Source organism: Dicentrarchus labrax, unplaced genomic scaffold (assembly GCF_905237075.1).
Source record: "Dicentrarchus labrax unplaced genomic scaffold, dlabrax2021, whole genome shotgun sequence".
Lineage (NCBI taxonomy): Eukaryota > Metazoa > Chordata > Actinopteri > Moronidae > Dicentrarchus > Dicentrarchus labrax.
Genome location: NW_026136720.1, coordinates 19,621,653 through 19,642,994, shown reverse-complemented (window position 1 = coordinate 19,642,994; position 21,342 = coordinate 19,621,653). Strand labels below are relative to the sequence as shown.

The 21,342-nt window shown below is 38.6% G+C and overlaps 3 protein-coding genes across 4 annotated transcripts; all 3 read left to right on the top strand.

Annotated features, from left to right (window-relative positions):
* Positions 1-254: 254 nt before the first annotated feature.
* On the top strand, positions 255-5,461 carry LOC127352791 (mannose-binding protein C-like). 2 transcript variants are annotated; one of them, XM_051381483.1, is made up of 5 exons: positions 255-287; positions 463-698; positions 2,304-2,381; positions 3,990-4,049; positions 4,873-5,461. In XM_051381483.1, exons 2-5 carry the CDS (start codon positions 485-487, stop codon positions 5,253-5,255), a joined length of 735 nt encoding a protein of 244 aa, XP_051237443.1. In that variant the 5' UTR covers positions 255-287; positions 463-484; the 3' UTR covers positions 5,256-5,461. The 2 variants fall into 2 exon arrangements, with proteins under 2 accessions (XP_051237443.1, XP_051237444.1); XM_051381484.1 differs by lacking the exons at positions 255-287; positions 2,304-2,381 and having other exon boundaries at positions 481-698.
* A 1,457-nt stretch (positions 5,462-6,918) lies between these two features.
* On the top strand, positions 6,919-10,831 carry LOC127352792 (pulmonary surfactant-associated protein D-like). Its single transcript, XM_051381485.1, has 5 exons — positions 6,919-7,487; positions 7,763-7,959; positions 9,148-9,234; positions 9,767-9,832; positions 10,246-10,831. Exons 2-5 carry the CDS (start codon positions 7,785-7,787, stop codon positions 10,626-10,628), a joined length of 711 nt encoding a protein of 236 aa, XP_051237445.1. The 5' UTR covers positions 6,919-7,487; positions 7,763-7,784; the 3' UTR covers positions 10,629-10,831.
* Positions 10,832-13,556: 2,725 nt separating this feature from the next.
* Positions 13,557-16,623, top strand: LOC127352794 (interferon-induced transmembrane protein 5). Its single transcript, XM_051381488.1, has 2 exons — positions 13,557-13,839; positions 15,325-16,623. The coding sequence occupies exons 1-2, from the start codon at positions 13,633-13,635 to the stop codon at positions 15,544-15,546; spliced, it is 429 nt and encodes a 142-aa protein (XP_051237448.1). The 5' UTR covers positions 13,557-13,632; the 3' UTR covers positions 15,547-16,623.
* The last annotated feature ends 4,719 nt before the right edge of the window (positions 16,624-21,342 follow it).

Genomic DNA, 21,342 nt, shown 5'->3' with positions numbered 1-21,342 from the left:
ATTGGCACGGATCAGGAAAAAAGGTATGAAATCAGATCATTTACAAGTAATTTGTTCGAATGGAAATGCATTTTAAAATAAATCTGTTGACACTAAGCTCTGTATTCATACAAGAAACAAAGGATCTGGTTCTCATTTCTGTGTCATATCCTGTGAGAGGATTTTTCATCAGATTTTCATTTCCTCTGGACTGGATCTCTTATATGACTCATATCTGACTTTAAGCTATTTTCGCCACTTTTGTTTGGAAGCAGCAAAGAAGCAGCACATCACTTCTCATTTATACTGTGAGTTTTTTCTGTTTGTTATCACTTATCAATACTAGATTAAGGTCACTTGACACATTTTAAATAACTTTACTGTAGTATACGCTTGTATGGGAATTCCTGCAATTTTGTAAATTATTCTAAAATAATATATCTGATGCAACCTGTAAAAATATTAACAATATATTTTATATAGATTTCAGTTCTGCATTCAGAAGATGAAGCTATTTCTCCTTTTCTGCATCTTCTGCCTGATGGCCCCTATTGGTTATAGTCAGCTTAATGGTTTTATAGGTGAAGAAACTGGGCCACCTGGGCCAAAAGGATCAATTGGGTCCCCAGGGCCACCTGGGCTGCCAGGGCCACCTGGGCCACCTGGGCCACCTGAATACGATGAAAATAATAGTTGCAAAGGTCCAAAAGGTGCAAAAGGTGAGAATTATTTATATTGCCACAATCATGCTGCCAAGAATACTTGTGATCAGAATCTGAGTACGTTTTGTTTTAATTCTGTTACCTTGTGTTTTGACTGGCTTTATGTTTTTGTTGTTAAGGCTGTTTTTTAGTCAGAATTCAGCAATCTGCCTGCACCCTCTTTAAATCTCCTGTGTCACCTCCTGTGTCAGTTTCTTGACTTCGCTCTCTGTGTCAGCTGAGCTGCCTCACATGGATCTTTAAAGTCCAGTGTGTAGGATTTAATGGCTTCTAACGGTATAGTTCACTTCACCCTTCCAAGCACGAAAGGAGCTTATGGTGGCTGTGTAATGCACAAAAACCTGAATGCCCCTTTCTAGAGCCAGTGTTTTAAAAAGTTTTAAAGTGCTTTAACAGGGTAAAAACAACACAAATAACAGTAAGGACCATAGCAGCATCAGTAACAATATTTAAACAAGAAATGTAAATAAAAAATACAGAAAAAGTAAAACCACAGTGAATAAAAGGTTAGAAAAAGGGTCACAGGAAGGCAAGACTAAAAGTTCCTTTTAAGAAGAATATGCCATCCTGATCTCCTCTGGAAGGCTGTTCCACTGTTTGGGGGCTCTGATGGAAAATGCTTCTTCACCTTCGTTTTTTAAGCCACCAGGAGAGCTGCATTTGAGAACCTCAGGACCTTTAATTAAAATTGTAAGATCTACTCTAAAACTAACAGGCAGCCAGTGCCAATGGCAGTATGTAAATGGAAAATAAAACCAGGCCAAGCACAGAACCCAGAGGAACACCCAAAAGCAGCATAGAGGTTGAAGACCTTATTTCTCCAATACCAACAGAGAAAACTCTTTCAGTGAGGTAGGACTTACAACACTCTAGGGCCATGCCAGTGATGCCCACCCACCTGTCCAGATGGGACTGAAGGATGGTGTGGTCAACTGTGTCCAACGCTGCACTGGGATCTAAAAAAACTGAAACAGAGGGATGCCCAGCGTCAGCAGCTAAAAGCAGATCATTGATTACTTTAAGAAGGGCAGTTTCTGTACTGTAATGAGTTCTAAATACTGATTGAAAAGATTCAAACATTAAATGATTGTTCATCAACTAATAGCTTTTTGGCAGCAATCTTCTTCAGGACTTTAGCTAAAAACTGAAGCTAAAATTGTTAAAATCTTTTGAATTTAGTCTGGGTTTCTTTAGCAGGGTCTGAACAAGGGCTTTTTTTTAAATAACGGGGTACAGTACCAGAAGAATGGGAGTCATTTAAAATGAATCTGAGAGGACAGGAAGACTGATACCGACTGATGTGTTTAATGTCCATTATATTGTAAACTTTACTGTTGTTGCTCGACAAACAATATTTAGTTATATTCAAAATATAAATCCTTCTAAACCAATTCAGACATGACCTTTAGTCTGGGGCCACCCTCAGCCCAAACTTTAAAGTTTTTGTCCCACTAATGACCTGAGATTGGTAAAAATGCCCTTGCCTTTTATCATCCATAAAAGATTTTCTCTTTCTAATGTTCCTCAAGCATTTCATCTTCATAGGTCTGCTAAAGTGGCTATGGACTAGTGTTGTTTGATGTCTCTTTACCTGCACTTAAGGGTACCCAGGATTTCCTGGAAATAAAGGAAGAAAGGGACCAAGGGGACCACCTGGACCTGCTGTATTGTGTCGACCAGGTTATAGAATATATAATTTTTACAGAATTATTTTCATTAAGTGAGTCAATGAGAAGAGGATGAATTAGGACAACTGCGTTGGTGCTAAACAACAAAACTTCAGCACACATTAATGCACAACACAAGGGGTAGGGGTAGGGGTAGGAAAAAAAAAGCTTACAAAATTTTGCTTTTGTTAAGGCTGTGTCACAGAGGTGTTGGCTCCCTTTGTAGTCCCATAACTTTAAAATACTTTGTAGGATGTAGTGGCATCTAGTGGTCAGGTTGCAGATTGCAACCATTTATTCAACAACTCAGCTATGTAGGAGAAACTACAGTCAAACTTGAGAAAAACATAAAAGGCCCTTTCTAGAGCCAGTGTTTCGTTTGTCTGTTCTGGGCTGATGTAGAAACATGGAAGTTCAACATGGCAGCCTCCGTGGAAGAGGACCCATTTCTTTTAAGGTGATCATATACTAATAAAACTTTCCATTCAATTTCTGCCAATAGAGACTCATAAATCTCACAAACTGGATCTTTAAGGTCGTTAAAATCCTTTTATTCCTCACTGTCTGATGATGACAAATAACACATTTGGGTGATTCTTTTTTAATTCAAAAGATGTAAACAACTTCTCTAGGGCATGGAACATAATACACAATATTTTCAGCAAACATTCATGTATAGTTACGCTTTGTACCAAAAATGTAGCAAAAATTTGTGGCATGTGCAAATGTTTGGGTAACTTAAGAGTTCTGCAGATTCTGTTTACAACTGTACTCTGACTCTTCAAACCTTGTGTGAACATTCCCCAACCATGGGCTCCTCTAAACAGCTGTGTATGAAAATGAAAGTTATTGATGCCCACTTGTCCACAGTGTAGGACATCAGTGGGAGTACAAGAAGATAGCAGAGCATTGTCAGCTTGCAGTTTCCACAGTGTGAAATGTAATTAAGAGATGGCAATTTAGGGGAGCTGTGGAGGTCAAGATGAGACCTGGAAGACCAACAAAACTCTAGAAGAGAACTACTCATAGGCTGGTCAGAAAGGCAAATCAAAACACCCATGTGAATGCAAAAAACCTGCAGGAAGATTTAGCAGACTCTGAAGTTCCACTATCCAGAACTGCTTGCACAAACAAAAGCTTCATGGAAGAGTCAATAGAAGAAAACCTGCGTCCACGTCATAAAATATAACGTCAGAATTATGCAACTGAACATCTGCAGAAGCCTGATGGGTTTTGGAAACAAGTGCTGGGGACTGATGAAAAGAGGCAGTATTTCATGAAAAGCACACCTTTCCAACTGTTGAGCATGGGGGTGGACCTATCATGCGTTGGGGACGTGTTGCAGCTATTTAACACCTTTAATTACCTCTAAAGTGATTCAACACCTCTCCGATACATCCTAAACAAAATATGACTATTAGTTTCATAACAGGGCTTTTGCATTGTTTGCATTGTGCCCTCCTCTGCCCTGTGTTTTCACTGTCAACCTCACTGTGTTAAGAGAAAGCAAATAAGGATAATTAGATAATTGAAGATGAAAGGAGAAGATAAGCCCCATCTTTGTAGAGAGTACATATCTGTGAGCTTCATTTGATGACTGAGCTTTATGTATTTTATCCAGATACCTTCAGTTTTGGAAACATTGAAACCTTAAAGAAGAGCGTTGCTAAGTTAAAGCTGGGTAAGTAGCCTGTTGAATGAAAACAAGAGTGTTACATAAAGTCAATGCATGTGGATGGACCGGTCCAAAAAAATGTAAAAATGTGGTTTCTTCACTTTGGACTGGGCATTTCTCACTATTTTTAGAATGCCTACAAACCAAACAATTAATCGATGAGTGGAGAAAAAAAGTAGCAGTTTAACCCCTAATAAAACTAATCATTAGTTGCAGCCCTAAGTGTCCAAAATAGTTCAAAATGAGCTCCACCTCAACCAACTACAACAGTAAAATCCTACTGTCATAATAATCTAATCACATTTTTATTAAATTTTTTTTTTTTTTTTTACAGTTTTACCAAAGTAATATTTTCAATGCAGGACTTGTTACGTACTGGAATACTTCCTCCACAACTGGCCCTTTCTGTTTCTCAAGCTAAACAAACACAATATATGAATTAATGTAGTAAATGTGTTTTTAAGTTGTGTTAGCATACCCACAGCCTGCACCCCCCTTTAAGGAAGGTTGTCTTGTATGTTTGTTGTGGGAGTCTCTACTGCTGTGTGAGAGAAGTCTAATCATGTTGCCGCAGTCACAGAAATTAGTTTCATAGTATAAGGGTTAATTAAGTTACCTTAGTCAGCTGTAATGTGGCTAGATACGAATAGATACTGAAACTCTGTTTGCTGTGATGAAGCTGAAAGCTCAGACAAAGTTAGCAAGTGGATATTGAGTTAAGCTTATTTGATGATAGAATATCACATTAAATTTGATTTGACTTAAGATCAAAGACAATATGGTTTGTTCCCTTCATCCCGATTTGCTGCATTTTGTTTTCTTTTTTCAGCTATAAACTATGACATTGTCCGGAGAGTTGGTCAGAAATACTTTGTGTCCAACAAGGAAAGAGGCTCTTTCTCCAGGGCTGTCGAGTTCTGCTCCCAGCAAGGCTTAGAGCTGGCTTTGCCCCAGAACGAGGAGGAGAACACTGCACTGACACAGGTGTTTGGTGAAGTTGACAAGACAGCCTGGATCAATGTCAACAATAAAAAAGCAGAGGGGAATTTTGAGACTGATATGAGAAACCAACCTCTGACCTTCACCAAATGGGGAGAAGGGCAGCCAGACATATCCATTGAGGACACAGGCTGCACCGTGCTGTCAGAAAATGGCGTCTGGCGAGTGGCACGTGAATGCTCCTTCAATGCTTACATCATTTGTCAGTTATAGAAAGGTCTTATATCACTTGAATGTCTGGATCTTTCATGTGTCCTATTTTCTTTTTCTGGGAGACAATATTGTGTAACTGTCTTAAATGCAGAACAGGTAAACTGCAGAAAAAAAGTCAGTAAGTATAGTAAACAATAAATGTATATAGAAACAAGAAGGTACATTGTTACAGCATAAAACAGCAAAATAAAATGTTCAGCAGCCAAGTACTTTCATTTATTTATTTATTTTAGTGTAGTAGAGACTGGCAGTTGTGGGGTTGGAATCTTTGGTAATCTCATCATTTGATTCAGAAACTGAAAAACCAACCTCTGACCTTCACCAAATGGGGAGAAGGGCAGCCAGACAAATCCATTGAGGACACAGGCTGCACCATGCTGTCAGAGAATGGCGTCTGGCAAGTGACACCTGAAAACTCCTTCAATGCTTATGGGGTGTTCTATTTGTCCAACGTACTCGATCTGCGAGTCGGTTTCCTGAGTTACGAACCGGAAGTTGCAAACAGAACGCCCCCGAGGTCGGAGTAGCCCTCTTGGTAACTGAACTCGGGGTCCTCTGAGTTCAGACGACTTGACGAGTCGTATATACGACCTTGGGGGCGTTCTGTTTGCAACTTCCGGTTCGTAACTCAGGAAACCGACTTGCAGATCGACTTCGGTGGACAAATAGAATGCCCCACGAGTAAACATTGTGGTTTTCTACTATTGGTGGTTTGCACTTTTGTCTTTGTTGTAACCAAATGAAGAAGTCGTACACACAGCACTGTATACTGTTACCTATAGGCAAATCGCTACAGTCATATTATGTGTTAAATATCGCCTAATTAGTTATTTTGTAGCTTGTGCAGCTGAAATTGGCTCGAAACGCTCCATGTTGCTATGACAACAATGCCGAGTCTTGAGCAGAAAGCAGAGCAGTAGCCTAACGTTAACGTTAATCAAAACGGAATATTCAGATATCAAACTGTGAAATATGATTGTGTTATATGTAATGAACATGTGAAATCCGCAGTGGGTGCACTGTAAACGAGATAATCACTATAAACGTTACGAAACGTCCAAACTGCCTATTGCAACCAAGCTCGTCGTGTTGTGTGCCAAACAGAACGCAAAAACCCGCGGTTATTCGTTTTCCAACACAGATGTGACGTCACTCTCGAGCTGCCCCATTACATAATTTGTCAGTTATAGAAAGGTCTTAGATCACTTGCAAGTCTTGCTTTAATTTAAAGTTTTTATGCATCCTATGTATTGCACAACTGTCTTAAATGCATTTAGGTGGCAGGACAGTGAAACTGCAGAAAAAAAAACAACTCACATTATGTTAGTATAGTTGCTGTGGAATACAGGTAAACTGCTTCAAGAACCCAGTTTAAAAAAAAATTGCTCTTAGGCTTTCAAGTTCAACAGTTTTTAAAAATATGTGCTATATCTTAATCTCACTAAAAAACAATGTGAAAGAATTCAACAGTGGATGATATACCAGTATAAAGAGACAAGCATTAACTGACGGACAATAAGATGTAACTGTTTGCACACATTCTGTCTATGCTGAATATTAATTTATTAATCCTTGCAGTTGGCATGAATGACTATTGAAAATATGGGGAGAGACTGGTGTTCACATTGTTACAGTTGTGGGCTTTTTTAACCCCTCCAGAGGTAATCTGAGAAGAATTTCATCAGAATCAGGTCTCATTCAGGCTGCAATCATGAATCCTTCCCACCAAGAACTGAACATTGACACACATCTTGGGGAGATCATTTATGTGTCAAATAATTTTGGTCCCAGTAAGCAAGGCATTAAAACTCTCTTTTCTCATTAATATACTCAGTGATAATCACCAGTAGACTGTGGTTCTGCTTGAACCTTCAATGAGACTATGATAAATTAAAGATTAAATCAGAAAGTGGGGACCCACTCTCAATCCAAGAATACATCAAATCCATTAAAAAAAATGAACGTATAAAAGCAATCAATAAAGAATCTAAGTTCATGTGTTTGAATGGGAATGCATTTTAAAAGAAATCTGTTGTCACTAAGCTCTGTATTCTTAGACGAGTGGGAGGCTCTGGTTCTCCTTTCTGTGTTATATCCTGTAAAAAGATTTTTCATCTGTTTTTCATTTCCTCTGGACTGGATCTCTTACATATCTGACTTTAAGCTATTGTCAACACTTTTGTTTGGAAGCAGCAAAGAAGCAGCACGTCCAGATCAATCCTTGTTTATACTGTGAGTGCTAATTTGTTTATCACTTACTGGTACTAGTTTATTATCACTGACACATTCTGAATAACAGAGAAAATGCCATAATTGTTATTTAAAGCAATCAGGTGGAAACATATAATTTGCAATGGGTGGCAATTATAATAATGTCTAATTTGTGAAAATTAACAGCTAGGATTTTGTTTCCTACACTTTGTACACTTAAGTTGGTTGTGAATTATGATACAAATGTTTCAGGTTTGGTCTGTAAATAGTAAAATAATTAACTATATTTCACGTAGATTTCAGCTCTGCCTGTAGAAGATGAGACTGTGTCTTCTATTCTGCTTCCTCTATTGGATGGCCCCTATTGGCTACAGTCAGCTTCCAGGTCCTCCTGGTCCCAAGGGTGACAGAGGAGCTCCTGGGCCACCAGGGCCAGCTGGGATTCCTGGTCCTTTTCGAAAGTCAAATGTTGTTTGTCTTCCAGGAGATAAAGGTTGGTGTCATTGACTTCACCACAATCGTTCTCCCAAGAATATTTCTGGCCAGAATCAGGTCATGTTGAATTACATTTCTGCCAGATCCTTTATAATAACTGCTTTTAAAAGTCAAAAAGGAAAAAAAAAAGATTACATAACATTTGTGTCTAAAGTGTCTTTTTTCTTAAAGAACTTAAATGGACATAAGTTCTAGCACAGGTTAGCTATTAGAGATTAATCGCTAATGGAAATAAATCCTGTCCTAACTTCAGTAGGGAAGCACTTTCCACCATTGGTGAGTCTTCAGAGTGACGAGCAGCCAATTGTGCATGCAGAGTGGTGGAATGGGCAGGCTGGAGTGAGGGTTTCTCCCATGGCACCTTTTTTATACGAAGACCTCAATTGTTAATTTTACTTGTTCACGAGTCCACCATATGTCTGAAAATATAAAGGAACTCTTCCCACTCCCAAGAAATGCCAGCTTCACAGAATGAATCAAAGTTCAAAGTAGCAGTTTACTGGACTTCAGACCAGAGCAATGCCTAAAGCAACAAACACATAGAAAACAAGATGTAAAAAAAATTACAATCTCTTACCTAAACTAAGAAACCAAAGAATGAAAAAAGCTATTCAAAAACATAAAGGTCTTCTCACGCCTACTCAAACTGCTACTAGGTGCTCTATATTTACAGAGTACTATTTACAAAGAAAGGCATTCGTTAATAGATTCAAGCTAGTCAACTCACTAAACACAAAAAGATTACAAAATATGGCCCAGGGTCACAAGAGGGGGTGTTACAGGTCATTCATTTGGGTTACTCCTCAACCTTTCATTAAGCACCACATATAGGATACTTGCATATAAGACATCTTTGTGTAATGTGTGGATAACTGTGTAACTGTGACCGCGTTAAGGCTTCATAGTGAATGGGTTAAATGTATTTTGGTCACAGTGTTACTTGTTGTGGCTGACACTGGCTGACATTCAAACCTCTACTTTCATACTAGCCAGAGAATAAACCCTTTTGACTAACAATACTTTTCCTGTTGTGTTATCCTCGGGCCAAACTTTAACATTTTAGTGTTACGAATTAATTAGATTAATAAAGTCAACACTTTGTTTTTCATCCATCCAAGATTTTCTTTTTCTATTTTTATCTTTTTTTTTCTCAGTCTTATTTAATGACTTTGTGTCTTCTCTTCAGGTGACCCAGGAAGCCGTGGAGTCCCAGGACCACTTGGAATTCGAGGAGAACCTGGAAGAATAGGACCAGTAATAATGTGTGGACGAGGTGATCATTGTTGAGGGAATGTATACTTTAAGTCCAGTGTGTAGGATTTAGTGTCTAGCGTTGTAGTTACAGATCCAATTGGAGGGAGAAACTTGAACAGCCCTATCTAGAGCCAGTGTTTGGTTTGTCCCTTCTGGGCTACTGTAGAAACATGGCGTTTCAACATTATGGCCTCCACAGAAGATGACCCAGTGCTGTCTGTAGATAAAAACACGATTACTGGACCTTTAACAGAATTATTTTCATCAGTTGAGTAATTGTTATATGTAATTTATTGCAATTTAGCAAGCATAGAAAGTCTGCAAAAATACTACCTTTGTATGTTCTTATGCGGTGAGCTAATACCTGAAACATTCTGAACAAAAGGTAAATATTCATATTGGTAGTATTCATTGCAGGGCCCTTTGCACTGGTTTTGATTATATTGTAAGGTGCATGTTATTGTGAAGGAAAGGAAAAGAGATTGAAGATCTGTGAGCTCCAGTTTATTGCAATTTTGGTAACTGAACTTATTCTGTTTACTGTAATCCAGATCCCTTTGGTTCTGTTCGCGAGGACGTTGAAAACTTAAAGAAAAGCATTGCTAAGTTAGACAGGGGTAAGTATCCTATTCAAGGGCTAGAAGGCGGTGGTAAATGATGTGAGTGCATGCAATTAATCACCATAATTACAACTCTTCAGTAGACAATGCTTTGTTTGTTAACTATGCACCTTTACCTCTGTACTTTTGAAGTATCCCTTATTTTCTGTGCACATCAGATGTTAAGGAGAAAAAATATATTCAGAAACGCTGCTGTAATGGACTCCATTGATAACAAACTGTTATGTATATCTTAATGCACAGTCCACTAACATTTAAAGAATCATAAATATTTTTCATGAATATTAGATTTGGAACTTAAATGTAGGCCTGAGTCTTATATAACATGTCACTGCTAATATTTTATTAGAGTTTATGGGAAACAAATGTTTTTACTTGCTGATTTGCTGCATTTTGTTTTCTTTTTACAGCTATGGAGTATGATTTTGTCAGAACAGTTGGTCAGAAATACTTTGTGTCCAACAAGGAAAGAGGCTCTTTCTCCAGGGCTGTCGAGTTCTGCTCCCAGCAAGGCTTAGAGCTGGCTTTGCCCCAGAACGAGGAGGAGAATGCAGCACTGACTCAGTTTTTTGGGAACGTTTACAAAATAGCCTGGATCAACGTCAACAATAAAAAAGCAGAGGGGAATTTTGAGACTGATATGAGAAACCAACCTCTGACCTTCACCAAATGGGGAGAAGGGCAGCCAAACAAATCCACTGAGGACACAGGCTGCACCATGCTGTCAGAATATGGTGTCTGGCTAGTGACACGTGAATGCTCCTTCAATGCTTACATCATTTGTCAGTTATAGAAAGGTCTTATATCCCTTGAATGTCCGGATCTTTCATGTGTCCTGTTTTCTTTTTCTGGGAGACAGTATTGTGTAACTGTCTTAAATGCAGGAAAGGTAAACTACAGTTACTACAGTAACTAAAGTAAACAATAAAAGTATACAGAAACAAGAAGGTACATTGTTAAAGCAAAGAACTGCAAAATAAAATGTTCAGCAGCAAAGTACTTTCATTTATTCATTTATTTTAGTGTTAGTATGAACTGGCAGTTTAGTTGTGGGGTTTGAATCTTTGGGGGATCTCATCATTTGATTCAGAATCAATTTCCAATTCAAAATTGCTTGATTTAATGAATACCAAACCATGGTGTCACCCATCTTCCCCACTGTAACTAACTTGTACATGGAACATTTTGAGCAGATTACCCTGGTATACGGCTTCTATCCCACCTGACACCTGGACATCACTTTAACTAAACGACCCTTTGGAATCTTTGGGAATATCCTGATTCGATTCTGTTTGTAGTAATTATTTTCAGACATAATTCTCAGTTCAATTTCAAATAAGGAGCACTACATTCAGGATCTTAGTCCAGTTGACTGTGGGACTCATGTCCACTGTATTGCAATTTGAAACATACCTGACAGTCAAGCTTGAAAGTGTGTGCAAGATTGCAGCTTTGGCACTAACTGCAATAATTTGGAAACATGCAGAAATGATGAAAACATTCTCTTCTGCAACCCTAGCACCAGAGAAAGCCATCGTTATCGCCATCAGGAAACACATACAACACTGCCAGCTGTCTGATACGTTTATGAAATTTATTAAAGGTGTATTGAACGAATAAATAATTGTGTACATTGTTATGGCTGCGTTCTACTCCAACCCCATGCAAATAGCTTTGTCATTTAAGTGTTTCTTGCATGTAGATTAGATTATGTGGTTCCTGGTGCCCGATTGGTTAATACTGCTTTGGAAGCCCTTTGCTAGAGTCTATGGTCCATGATTGGAGTGGCACTAATTCAGGAGCTAATATATCTCACCCACTGACAGGTGCCATGATAATCAGATAATCAGTGTTATTCACTTCCCCTGTCAGTGGTCATATTGTTATGGCTGATCGGTGCAAGGGTGAGATTTTGAGGTACTTGTTAACACTAGTCATATTTTACATTCACTTTGGTTCCTGTGTATTGTGGTTGTATTTTTGGTTTGGTTATAGTGTTATTAGTGAGGCTTGTATTTCAATTTCCTCTTTATTTCAGATAGACTCTTTTGGTTTTATCTGTTTCTTTGAGCACCCATCCATTCATTTGTGGTTTCGTCTCACCTTTTTCATTTCTTATAAGATTACCAATTTCTGTAAAATAATTGATTATTGCGATTTAACAACTGGCTGTCATACTTCACTATTTCCCTTTTTTCGAGCTGGGGTTGTAACATATATAATAAATGTCCAGAGCATAAATAAATATAGACAGTATCAGTCAAAAATGTGGACACAATGTGTCCAAAACGTTTGACTGGTACGTACAGTACTAATTTAAATTGGAGGTTACATTTAAAATGTACTCCTCATCTTCATCACTCCTGATGAATATAGAGCACAGCACAAGAAGGTATGACAAGCCAGTTGTGCTTTCCCCCCAGCACCAGGAAGCAAAACATCTGTAGGCCACTGTAATGACAAAATGCAAAAGTTCTGTTTATTAGTTGTGTCTATTATCTGCAGCTATTCGTGTCTCCACCATGTCTGCACATGTTATGTGTTCATGTTAGTTCAAAATGGAGGGGGAAATAACCAGACTTCTGTAAGCGACAAGCAGAGGGCAATGTTGTTCTACATTTCAACACAAACCTTTTAACTACACCCTACCAATGCTCATTTTAAACTTCAGAAATCTAGATGTAACACAAAACATCCCCAAACAGAACTGCAAACTGAAATTAAATTTTGAATCCTTAGTTCACATCAAGGATGTTTATGCCAACAATAATGTTATCTCTGTCGTAACATCCAATAATGCAGTAAGCAGCTAGAGGCTAGAGAAACAGGTTTGTTTCCATATGTCGCCAGAGTCAGTCCCCACTGCATGGACTGGGGAAATCTGTAAGAATATGAGTAATGCCTGTTGTACCCTTTTCACAAGGCATTAAACACTTTTCTTTTCTGCAGTGGGGAAGGTCAGTGGCCGTCAACAGCAGACTGCGGTTGAACCTGGAAACTCCATTGTGAGTAACTGTATATATTTGAAGTGCTTAAACATATAATGCTGAGCTGTTTCTGCTCTGTAAAAAGAAATACTTACAACTAAAATATATATTAAGATTAACCTTGTTGTCTTACACTCAACTATCTCTAAGAGTTGTTATCTCACTAGTCAACATTCATATTTATAGAGAGACTAAAACTATTTGTTTTTCTCAATCCTATAGATATAATCAGGCTGCATGAAGTCTAACTTTAATTGTAGGTCTTGTAACCCAAAGGAATCATCATATATTTTGCATATGTGTTGTAAATTATGACCTTTTTGCACCCACTCAGTTTCAAAAGAGACCACATCACAGACCTGTCCCTCAAGGCCTCTGGCAAACAGCTCTTCAGATCAACTCCTCCTCAACACCTTCAAGGCATTTGAACAGCACAACCCTGCCTCCACTGTCCTCCACTCCCACTGCCCAAACCAATCTCCTGACCCGCACCGTTAGGACCTTTTGAAAGCTGAGGTGAGGTGTGCTTTGATGGAGGAGGCTTTGTGCTGCTCCCATGCATCTGTTTGCTGTCTCTTTCTCCATCTTCTCTCTCATACTGCTTTCTGTTCTATCTCTATTTCAGTCTCTCTCAGGCCTGACCACATAATGACAGACCTACTGTATATTAAAGGACCCTGCCCATGCGTCCTCTCCCTGTCACCTCCCTCTTTGTTGGCCTTTATAAGCCTCTCACACAGGGGGGGCACTACTTTCCAAAGAGGGACCGTGCACAGGCATCTGGAAGGCTATCTTGTCTAAACGCTCACCATGGACAACCATTCATACAACTTCCCCTCAGACTGCACCCCACTCACCAACTGTAAGTCTGCCCGCAAGCCTGCTGGATCCACCGTGGTGAACATGGGCAGCGCTGGCAAGAATCCTCCCCGGGACTATCTAGTCTGGTCGCTGTGCAACACCTTGTATGTAAACTTCTGCTGCCTGGGATTCATGGCTCTCGTCTACTCCATCAAGGTGAGTTTTTACTCTTGTTCAACTCTTGTAAGTTTGGACCATTTTCATGAAGCATGCAACATCCAAGAAATTACCTGAGGTGTCAAAGGGAAGAAGACGGGATGCAGCTGCACTGTTTTAGGTTTAAGTTTAATGTAATGGTAATTAGCTTTGCAAGCAATGACTGAAGGATTCATTCTGTTTTACAGCAGAAGGGCTTAACCAGTGTGGACTGTCTTGTTTGACATTTCTATATTTACTTTTTAAAGTCTTTTAAGTCTTTTAAAATCTGTTTTATTAACCGATGTCTTAAGTGATTATTATTTTTGAACACTCCCAAGGTAGGACAATTTTGAACCTCTCTGATGATTCAAAGCCTTCTGTAATGCAAGTCTGGCAGAAATAGACAAAAGGTGGGCGAGCTGGCAAGGGATTGAAATGAGGAACAGACAAATGCCAGCACTACATTACAGTATAATTTCTACAAATTTGAATTGGCCGTTACTTCTCATCCAAAGCCATGCCAAAGGAAAATTTGGTATGGCTGCATTTAGAGTGCCAGACTTGTGCAACAGGTATAGTGATGCCATAAAAACTAGATGTATTATGTGTTACACAGTGTAAATTGCTTTGTTAGGAAAATCTCTGTTGTAAAATGGAAACAAAGCAATATATTTAAAACAGTGTAGAGACCCGTTACTGTCCCAAGTCAAATGGTACATACAGTAGAAAGTTGGTGTGCCCTTTACCACAGGAATGAGGCTGTGGAGAAATAAGACTGAAACAAAATATTTTCTCACTAAAAGACGGCTCAAAGAAATCCTTGAAAATGTGATGTACATAGCAGGATCGAATAAACTGTGTGACTACCTGAACACTGAGACACTCACCACAAAAGGGTGTGTATACCCTTTATTTAAGTCTTTTTTTAAATCTTTCATCTGTCTGCATAGGGCGCAGCTCTGAATCACAGGCCTAGTATTGGCTCAGCAGTCAAATTAAAGACAGTGACTGGCTGCTTGTCTGAGGAGTTAAAAATGGCGTAATTGGCATCTTCCTAATGGGTGAGTACTCAAGGGAAATTAGAGAGTCCTTGGGAAAGACTCAGGCTGGTCCGTTCCAAAATACACCGATACACTCAGAAGCAACTCAGGGATTTCATATCACTCCGCCCTTCCACAACCTTGAATCTGCACTCTATGTTGAAAAACTGGGAATTATGGGACAAGCTGCCATGAACTGGGTGTAAACAAAAACACAACTGAACATTATAATATGCTTTTGTTTGCCCATCTCCTCTTGCTATTTACAGTATTCATGGGTGTAGATACTAACCAAGCATTTGTGTTATTTATGTAATACATTCAATTCAGAAACATTTAGCTGAACCATCCTATAGAGACAAAACTTTTATTCTTGACTTCCTTAAAGCCATTGTGAAACTTTGTGATTCTTTATTTCTGTATTAGTTGATGTAAATTACTGTGTTTGTATGCGTCTGTGTAGGCCAGGGACCAGAAGACTCAGGGCAACCTGCAGCTGGCCCAGGAGTGTTCAGACAAGGCAAAGTGGTACAATATCCTGGCAGCCGGATGGAACATGCTGATTCCACTTCTGGCCGTCGTCTTGCTCGTCCTCCTGCTCGTCCACCTGGGCTCAGCCCAAGGCTCCTTTGACTTCTTTGGAGATGACGGCTTCCAGAACTTCATGAAACTGTTCAGCTGGTAGATGGAAGATAAGGAAATAAAATAAAACAAAAATAGATCAGTCTCAAAGTCAAGCCAGTCACACTAACCAGGAGAGGGTATTTGTTTGGATTCAGCAGATTAGGGCTGACATAATAGCTCTTAAGAATTTTACCCAGTCTAAGCCAAGTGTTAAAGGTTTAAGTGCTCCTTTTCTACATGGAAATCAAGTCCTGTGTTGGGCCTCCTAAAATCTTAAATAATCCTAATTCGTAAGAAGAAAAAATAAGGCTTACTTTTGTATATTAAATGAATGTCCTCTTGCATCAGTACTAATGCTGGTATTAGATATTCGGCCAAGAAAAGACTAATTTGGGGTATTCAACCAGAATTACACACAAAAAAACAATACTTTTGGACCAGTGACCTAAATCCAAAACTAAAACTAATGATAAAAGTTTATGTTCAGTAAAAGCAACTCCTTTTTTTTAAATAATTAGTATTTTGAGTACTGTTGGACATTATTATTAGAGCATCCCTAATTGTAATGGCACTATTAGTTCAGCTTCCACCTGCCAGTCTCCCAGACACGGTCAGTAGAGACATGAAGTTGATCAAAGACTGAACAGCCTATAATGGAAAAGAAGGGAACAAACAGAGTTAAGAAGGACTAAGAGTTGATTCCAGGCTGAGAGATTGAGCAAGCAGAAATTCTGGGTAAATTTTTGTTGTTATTTATTGTATTTATGTGGAATTGAAATTTTAATGACAGCTGAGATTATCTCCAGTCAGGGATAGAAAGAGGAGAAAGAGCAGAGTGAACAGAGGACTGTGGAGCCAAAGTCTGAATGTCACGATGATGAGAAGCCACTTGACAAAGGACAATCAACATTCACCTCCCATTGATAGTCACTTATTTTTCTTTTTTCAACAGTTATACATTTTAAATTTTTTTTTTTTTTACATTTTATTACTGTTACAACATATTTTTTGTCATTATTCATGTATTTTAATTAGTATTTTGTTGTGTTAAGTATTTTACATCATCTTATTGTTGACCGTCTGTGAGTGAGCTAAATAAATCAGATACTGTTTACTCAGTATGACATTGAAAAACAAATCAGCTTTCATTTTCTCCTTCACATAGTGCTTTTACTTAAGTTATCAAAAATCTACTAACACTGTTCAGCTCTTTTTCAGATCCCCCTTTTAGCTAATGAACACAGGGATGAAGAGATGTTCGTTCACATTTGTATGTGGTCCCGCCGCTGCACTTGCACCCAATTTTAAAATGATAATTTTGGGCCAGGTCTGAGGGAATGGGCAAGGCGTGGTTCATCTGGTGAGCCTGCTGCTGTACCAACTATATACAGAACATCTTGTTTTAGGTATAAGTGTGCCCTCAGTTGTAAGGCAGGGCTGCCCAGTCGGACCACTACAAAGGAGTCAGCAGCAATATGGAGGCTCAATGTGCTCTCAGTCTGAAGAATTATTACAGATTAGATGGTGTGCGTTTTGGGAAAGACATTTTAGACATTTTTTTGCTATTTTATATTAGCCTTTGCTGGCTAGTTAGTGCCCTTAGAAACTTTTTTGTATCCTGAGCCAATGTATGGATATTTGTGCCAGTTCAGCTAAACATTTGCAACACTACTTGGTCCCACCTTTAGGGTCATCATCATAGATGTCTAGGTTTCCTAAGAGACGAGATACGACAAACCCCATCAAAATATGTTCAAAATAATGCACAAGACAATACAAGACAAGAGTTCTTATTTTCATGTCATGCTGCAATGGACAGAATAGCTTGTGTTTCTAATAAATTAAGTAGTGGAACAGGTATATAAAGATACAACATTCATTGATAAATATAATAATTAGTAGGGCTCCCAAACTGTCCCTCCCAAAATGTCTTTCCCTGCCAACAGTGTTTTTGAGTGCTGTGCTAACATTGCTGTGCCTTCAAGGACATAGGCCTTTTAGTCACCATGTACAGACCTTAAAGAAATAAGATTTGACTTGATGTGCAAGTGAAAATTAGCTTTGACTGACACAGCTGTCATTAGTTGTTTGTTCACCACGCAATGGTGATGGACAAATATGCAAATCATGGAAGATGTGATAACAGAGACACATCTTCCTTGATTAGCACATGGTATGTGAAATACAAAGTCTAAACCTGACCGCCCCTGAGAGGCTCCATTTGTCCTCCTGCTACCCATCCCTTCTCTTTGATGACTTGGGTGTCCCGCTTCTCCGGACCTCCCACTCTCTGGACTCCATCATATTAGCAGCCTCTCCTTTGCTCGCAACTTTATTTATACACACCCAAATCACAGCCTCTAGCTTCCAACTTTCTATTTTGCTCCTGTGGTCAGAGAGAAATGCTTACAGATGTCTGAGCCGTGGAGAATTACAGGCTAGGATCCGGCACAGCAGAGGGAGGGGGCGCTACTTCTCGCTGCTCTTTCTGGGAGCTGTTCGCTGCAGTTGAGGCCTGGAGAAGCAGGAGGAAGACATGCGGAAAGGACACATATACTTGTGCTATTGTGTAAGTCAGGTTCAACAAACACTCCTTAACCTGAACTATAACAGGGACGCCTAACCTCTACCCTAACCTAAACGTAACCATAATGCTTTCTAAAATTGGTCAAACTCAAACCAAAAACATGTTCTTCTAACACTAACCTAATCCTGTGTTCCTAAATCCTAATTAATTTAATCTCAAACACCAAAACAACTTGTATTGGTTCAATGTCCTTAGTTTTCTCCATCTCTATGACTCACACAATATCACACTTAGTTCTTATTAGTATAATAGCACTAAATGCTCAACAGAAGTGCTTTTCTACTTCTAAACCAGTGAAAAGCACATTTCTGACTAAACTTTGAACTGTTCCAAAAACAACAACCAACACAGTGAACCAGCTTCTTGCCTCAACTATGAGGGTGGCTGCTCCTATATAAATTACATATGCTGTGTATATAAATTGTACCCTTTACCCTTTAAAGCTACAACTCAAGAAAAAATTAAACCCATATAATAGGGTGCAAAATGTATTGCACCCCACAGTGTTGGACATACTGCTGCTTTTTTACCAGTAATGCCTTTCAATATACCATATCCTCTGTGCAAAGCTGACATTGCACCACACGATGGTGCAGTGCAAAGCTCATAAAGTATCCAAAGTGCACATGGTTTATCCTCTACATGTCAGATTTTGAAATTTTCTATGAAAAAAAAGTTAATTTTGATCTAAATGTGGCACTACAGCAAGGCCACCAAACATATTATTATACTCACCATCAATCTGGTTAGAATAACCATGCAAACACTGGAAATATACAGGAAATATACACAGGCAAACACATGCATGTGTACATTTAAATGTCACACACAGAGAGAGAGAGAGAGAGAGACAGACATTTGAATCTGTCCTTTCACATTAATTGTAACTCTGCTTTAGTTTGAACAGTTCCTGTTTATACATGCTCATAATTGTAGGTTAACTGCCACATACAGTACATGGAGTCTTCTGGCTCAACATCCAGTACATAGAACTCCTGCCGCAAATAAGTATAAACAGCATTTTCGTGTCTAAACTAGTCCTATAAATTGCCTCTGGGATCTTTTGTCACTACTGACATTTTCTATAGTCTTAATCTGGAAAGTAGTACAGCATACAGGAGATTACAGCAGCTCTACAAACATCCATACTGCTGGTGAAGCATTATTATATTATCAGGCACTGAATTTTGACTTTTTTTCATCAGTGTGAAGGTTAAAAATGTACTGTATCATTACATAATTTATTCATAGTGCCGTTTGAAACAGGAAAGTAGAAGCTCTTGTGGAATTTGATTTATTCTGAAGTGGTATAGTAGTTAAACTGGTTTCCACACCCTTTGTTCTCATACCATTGTCAGTTTGTTAAGAGCAAGTTAAATCCAAGACATTATCTATAAGAGGTGTACATCTTAACAATATGAAGAAACAGTGCCAAGACATAGTACAAACTTTTCCACTCCAAGTTAAAATACTTTGTAAACTGCAGCGAAAATTGGGCTTAAGTATCTCATTACCTCCTTCTTCTTTCATAAATTGCAGGGACGTAAACATATAAAAGCCAAGCATGAAGTTACTTCCTTCATTAACAAATTATACCAGCGTTGGTGCCAAATGTGAGCTTGAACAAGACTCTCAAAATCTGAGGTTCATTATGTTTTCACTATCTTGTTCCTACCATGTGGAAAGAATGTCCGCACAGGAATCGTTATATACTGTGTGCCTCTACGTGTACCACTCTGCTCTTATTCAGTTGCCACACATCCAAGTCCAGTGAGTGCCTGACCCCTTGTGGCCTGCTGGACTTCATAGATCTCATGGACACAAAGGATTCCCTTGCTCAGTCCAACCAGCCTTTTTTAATAGATAGCTGTCACACAGACCTAACACATACACACATTAACACACTGAGAAATAGGTTTCTAATATTTAGTTTACCTCATTTGTATATATATAAAAAAATATTAGATACACCTTGAAATTTAATGCATCCAAAACATCACCACAAATTACAGGTTATATATATCAACACCTCGCTGTTGCTGTGTCAGCAACAACTAAAAACTGAAAGAAAAATTACAGGACTTTTGCACAGTGTTGCATTCAATGTAGAAAGGCTTTTTTTTACGTCACTCTTTGTAAATTTGTTGTTTATAGACTGTATAAAAATAGAGAGTCAAAGACAGTAAGATAAAGGCTGTTGTTAAGTTTTTCTTATATCTTAGTAGTAGAAACAATGGGGATATGTGTTTCAAACACATTGGGAGAGGACATTGATTTCCTTAAAACACATGATTGACTGACTGTTTTGATTGTTTTGTATCTGTATAACATTTTAAAGCGTATTATCCTTAATGACTATTGCCATAGTGATCATTGAAAATAGCACGCTTATGTAAAAGATCTGAGAACCTCCTCCAGCCCTAGTCTGCACGCCACTCTTTGTCCATACATGTCCTACAGTACACGGGCAGCACAGCAAAATTAAGAAATTAAGTTATGTAATCAAGTAAAGGAAATGAAATAAAAAAAATTAAACATCAAGAGAACATAAAAAAATAAAACAAAAGCTTAATCTGCTGATAAACAATTCTGTAAGAATACGTTACTGGTGGCGTTCACTTTGAAGCTTGACTTAACCATCTGTTTTGTAATTTGCAAGACAAGAGCTGTCAGTTTGCTTGTTAGGACAAACATAAGCAGACAAAACAGATCTGAACCATGAAAGGGAGCATCCAGTCATTGTTTTCCAACTCATCTCTCTCTAGTCTCTTATGCAATTGACTACACCTTAGCCTAAAGCCATATTTCCACCAGGGACGTTGGTGGCTTCTCAGAAATACTGTATGACTGGGGTGCCCGGATATATGTGTGTATACAAATGTACAGAAAGAAATACTGTATGAATGACCAACCAATGACCAGTAAGTTTCATTCATATTTTTCTTAAATATTCTGCAGCCAGCATCTGTTTTAGGGGCTTTTACAAGTGCAGGATGATGAATTGTCCTATATAGACTTTTTTGTAATGTTTGAGAAGGAGTTGGCTGTTTTGACACTATTATTTTGATAAATTCAAAATATTTAGGATCTAATCGATGCAGCTGCATCTCACCCCAAAGGTTAGGAAGAAAGTTCCAACAGGTTTAACAGGAATATCATACAGATATTATTTAATAAGCTGAGCAGCCTATAGATGATCTAAAGTATAAGTCCTTATATTTTTGGCTACCTATCGTGCGACACACTGAAGCAGTGTTTACAAACGCCTGG

What these genes read in the sequence shown, in the direction of transcription:
- LOC127352791 (XM_051381483.1), top strand. Translation starts at nt 485, where the DNA reads ATGAAGCTATTTCTCCTTTTCTGCATCTTCTGCCTGATGGCCCCTATT. An exon ending in TGCTGTATTGTGTCGACCAG is followed by an intron (nt 2,382 to 3,989) that starts GTTATAGAATAT and finishes TATTTTATCCAG; the next exon opens with ATACCTTCAGTTTTGGAAAC. An exon ending in CGTTGCTAAGTTAAAGCTGG is followed by an intron (nt 4,050 to 4,872) that starts GTAAGTAGCCTG and finishes TTCTTTTTTCAG; the next exon opens with CTATAAACTATGACATTGTC.
- LOC127352792 (XM_051381485.1), top strand. Translation starts at nt 7,785, where the DNA reads ATGAGACTGTGTCTTCTATTCTGCTTCCTCTATTGGATGGCCCCTATT. An exon ending in AGTAATAATGTGTGGACGAG is followed by an intron (nt 9,235 to 9,766) that starts GTGATCATTGTT and finishes ACTGTAATCCAG; the next exon opens with ATCCCTTTGGTTCTGTTCGC. An exon ending in CATTGCTAAGTTAGACAGGG is followed by an intron (nt 9,833 to 10,245) that starts GTAAGTATCCTA and finishes TTCTTTTTACAG; the next exon opens with CTATGGAGTATGATTTTGTC.
- LOC127352794 (XM_051381488.1), top strand. Translation starts at nt 13,633, where the DNA reads ATGGACAACCATTCATACAACTTCCCCTCAGACTGCACCCCACTCACC. An exon ending in CTCTCGTCTACTCCATCAAG is followed by an intron (nt 13,840 to 15,324) that starts GTGAGTTTTTAC and finishes GCGTCTGTGTAG; the next exon opens with GCCAGGGACCAGAAGACTCA.